The sequence below is a fragment of the Dromiciops gliroides genome, chromosome 4 (genome assembly GCF_019393635.1).
Source record: "Dromiciops gliroides isolate mDroGli1 chromosome 4, mDroGli1.pri, whole genome shotgun sequence".
NCBI lineage: Eukaryota > Metazoa > Chordata > Mammalia > Microbiotheria > Microbiotheriidae > Dromiciops > Dromiciops gliroides.
In genome coordinates this window covers 376,928,394-376,932,151 of record NC_057864.1, presented here as the reverse complement: position 1 = coordinate 376,932,151, position 3,758 = coordinate 376,928,394, and the positions used below count along the sequence as shown (strand labels likewise).

Genomic DNA, 3,758 nt, shown 5'->3' with positions numbered 1-3,758 from the left:
GGAGCCCCGTTTACACGCCTGCCTAGCCGTAGTTGGTCCACCTGCAACAGCTGCTGCTTTTCCCCTTCCTTCCCTTCCCCCACTCCACCACCTCCCTGCCCTTGAAAGCAAATACGGGGGAAAGAAAAGGAGGAGAAAAAAAAAAAAGGTCTAGCCAGTACACAGTTCCCCAATAACACAAAGCAAGCCCCGGGAAAGGCTCCTTGGGGGTGTGGGCATTCTTCTGCCAGGCGCTTTCAAAGGCACTTGGAGGAGCGCAGCCATTCTTCGAGCCGCCGAGAAAACCAGGGAGGAGAGAGCGGGGGCAAGGTTGCAGAACTGCATCCCGGAGGGAGGCAGGGTGGGGGCGGCGGAGAGTTACCCCCCCCCCCATCCTGTAGGTGGCATTCCCGAGCTACAAGGTGAGGTAGGGCTAGGAAGGTGGCCGAGAGCTGGGTCGTGGAGTCTGGGGAGGTAACAGCTGTAGACACCGCCCCCCCTCCCCCCGCCAACTCCTAGTGCTCTGGGGGGTTGGGTGCGCCCTCTCCCTTCGCTATCTCTCCGGGGCAGACTCTCCGTTTCCCGGTCTGGGAGTCTTGGGGTGCATTATTCTCAGCGTGGGGCGGGAGGGGCGAGCGCAAAAGGAAGCTTGGGGTAGGAGAGTGCAGGCAGGGGAGAAACAGAAGGGCTGCCCCCTTTCCTTTGCAGCCGGGGCGCACCGCTCCGCAGGCGGGGCCCTAGCCAGCAGCATCCCCCACACGTGCCGCCCTGCAGTGGGGGACTGGACTACCTGGATCCCTTCCAGTTGAGTCTGCGCCGGGCCAGCCTAAACTCCAGGTTTTCGTTTTGATTGCCTGTGAGGCTTTTGCTCCTCCCTTCCTGAAATCCTATATTAACTGTGGCCAAAGCTGTAAGAAACATAGCTCATTGTTGGCAAATGCCGATGAGCCTCGCTGAGGAGTAAGGGGAAGGGAAGGGGGAAAATAAAGAGAAAGGGGCTTGGGTTTTCAGGCGAAGCAGCAGCAACAGCAGCAGCAGCAGCAAGAAGACGACAGCAATAATATCACGTAACCGACCTTGGAGGAAACCAGGAAAATACTCTATATGCAGCTGGGCGTTTTTTAAACCGAGCGATTCTACCAACAACCTTCTGAGCAGAAAGAGCAAAGACCGGAGAAGGTAAGTGTTACCGGCGAATCTCCTGCAACTTGCAGGGTTTGCCTTCGTGAAGAGCGGTAGCCTGTGCAAGGGAAATAACAGGATGGGTATGGTGGATTTCATTCTAAAAGTTCTCGTGGCGGGGCTCAAGGAGACTTCCTTTATTACCCTCCTCTGGGGTGTCGCCTCTCGTCCCCCCACTGCCCTGTTTTTGCTTTTTGTTTTGTTTTGTGGAGGATAAGTCTCCTTCCACTCCCTTTTGGTGCATATTAGGGGGACGTTTGGGGGGTACCATTGGGCGTACTTCCCAGCAGAAAGAGGGACTGTTTCTGCAGTGTCGGGCACTTTTCTGGGTGGCAGGTCTGCGGGAGTTAGGAAGTGGGGCGGCTGGGGCAGGAGAGGAGGCGGCGGCGGCGGCAGCAGCAGCAGCGGCAGGCGATTGCTCTGCGGACTTGGAACCCTTCGGTTCACTGTGCCCGAGGGCGGCTGCGAGCTCTATTTGGGGGCAGAAGCAGGGAGGCAAGGGAGCGGGGTGTGCGATCTGGAGACACGTGTGGTGGGGATTTATAGATCTTTGCATTTTTTTTTTTAAACTTTCAGGGTTGGAAATGGCTGACCACATGATGGCCATGAACCACGGGCGCTTCCCCGATGGCACCAACGGGCTGCATCACCACCCTGCTCATCGGATGGGAATGGGTCAGTTTCCAAGCCCCCATCACCACCACCAGCAACAACAACAACACGCCTTCAATGCCTTAATGGGCGAGCATATACACTATGGCGCTGGGAATATGAATGCCACTAGCGGGATCAGACATGCGATGGGGCCAGGGACTGTGAATGGGGGACACCCCCCCAGCACTATGCCCCCCACGGCCAGATTTAACAACTCCCAGTTCATGGGGCCCCCAGTTGCTAGCCAGGGAGGCTCCTTACCGGCCAGCATGCAGCTGCAGAAGCTAAACAACCAGTATTTCAACCATCACCCTTATCCCCACAACCACTATATGCCGGATTTGCACCCTGCAAGCCACCAGATGAACGGGACGAACCAGCATTTCAGAGATTGCAACCCAAAGCACAGCAATAGCAGCGGCAACAGCGGCGGTAGCAGCAGCAACAGCAGCAGCAGCAGCAGCAACATGCCTTCCTCGGTTCCCCACGTCCCTGCTGCGATGCTGCCTCCCAATGTCATAGACACTGACTTCATAGACGAGGAAGTGCTCATGTCCTTAGTGATAGAAATGGGTTTGGACCGCATCAAGGAGCTGCCTGAGCTCTGGCTGGGACAAAACGAGTTTGATTTTATGACGGACTTCGTGTGCAAACAGCAACCTAGCAGAGTGAGCTGCTGACTTAATTTAAACAACAACAACCACCACCACCACAACCACAGCAACAACAACAACCACAACAACAAAAGAAACAGACCCGACTTTTTCGGTGTGAATTAAAAACATTCCCTTAGACACAGTATCTCGCTTTTCAGGTCTTGAACGGTTTGAGAACTTGGAAAACAGAGTAAACTATAAAACTTGTACAAATTGGTTTAAAAAAATTGCTGCCACTTTTTTGTTTTTCTGTTTTGTTTTTTGTAGCCTTGACATTCACCTCCCTTATGTAGTAGTAATATCTAGCTAACTCGGTCTTTTCTGTTGTTTTTACTCCTTATTTCCTCACTTAATTTCTACAGTGCTCAACTGTTAGATATTAATCTTGGCAAACTGCTTAATCTTGTGGATTTTGTAGATGGTTTCAAATGACTGAACTGCATTCAAATTATGAGTGGAAGGAAAAATTGCATTAGTTGGTTGCATGAACTTTGAAGGGCAGATATTACTGCACAAACGCTGCCATCTCGCTTCATTTTTAACTATGCATTGGAGTACAGACTAATTTTAAAAATATGCTAAACTGGAAGTTTAAACAGATGTGGGCCAAACCATTCTGGATCAGGAAAAGTAATACTGTTACTTTAAAGTCTGCTACCCATCCCCCTCCCCCATATGTACAGACAATAATATGGTGTGGAATGTAGTCAGTGGCAACATTTCACAGATTTTTATTTTGTTTCTGTCTTCAACATTTTTGACACTGTGCTAATAGTTTATTCAGTACATGAAAAAGATACTACTGTGTTGAAAGCTTTTTAGGAAATTTTGACAGTATTTTTGTACAAAACATTTTTTTGAAAAAATACTTGTTAATTTATTCTATTTTAATTTGCCAATGTCAATAAAAAGTTAAGAAATATTTCAGTTTTTCTAGAAGTCATTTACAAAGGGTGGGTATGTTTTATCATTTGGATTTTTTGGTTGGTCTTTCACCCTCCCCCTCCTCCTACCTATCTACCCCCCCCCCCCAACAAAATGCTGTTGATGAGAACAAACATACCAAAGGAGAAATTACACGGCATCAATGCAGGTCATGGTGAGCTTAAGGGAGAAGGGGGGTGCGGGGAGGGGGTGCAGGATTTAACCAGAACTGGCATCTCAACACATTGTTATCATTGGAACATTGGTGTGGGTTAATCCCAAACTGCAAAGTTATCAGAGCAACTTTTTTTCCCATTAGCCAACACATTAAAAGGTAACCCAGAATTAAACTTTCAAGTTTCA

General features: G+C 49.7%; 1 protein-coding gene across 1 annotated transcript; it reads left to right on the top strand.

Moving 5' to 3' along the window:
- The first annotated feature begins 229 nt into the window (after positions 1 to 229).
- CITED2 (Cbp/p300 interacting transactivator with Glu/Asp rich carboxy-terminal domain 2) lies at positions 230 to 3,393 on the top strand. The gene is made up of 2 exons (XM_043963298.1): positions 230 to 1,158; positions 1,738 to 3,393. Exon 2 carries the CDS (start codon positions 1,746 to 1,748, stop codon positions 2,493 to 2,495), a length of 750 nt encoding a protein of 249 aa, XP_043819233.1. The 5' UTR covers positions 230 to 1,158; positions 1,738 to 1,745; the 3' UTR covers positions 2,496 to 3,393.
- The last annotated feature ends 365 nt before the right edge of the window (positions 3,394 to 3,758 follow it).

What these genes read in the sequence shown, in the direction of transcription:
- CITED2 (XM_043963298.1), top strand. Translation starts at nt 1,746, where the DNA reads ATGGCTGACCACATGATGGCCATGAACCACGGGCGCTTCCCCGATGGC.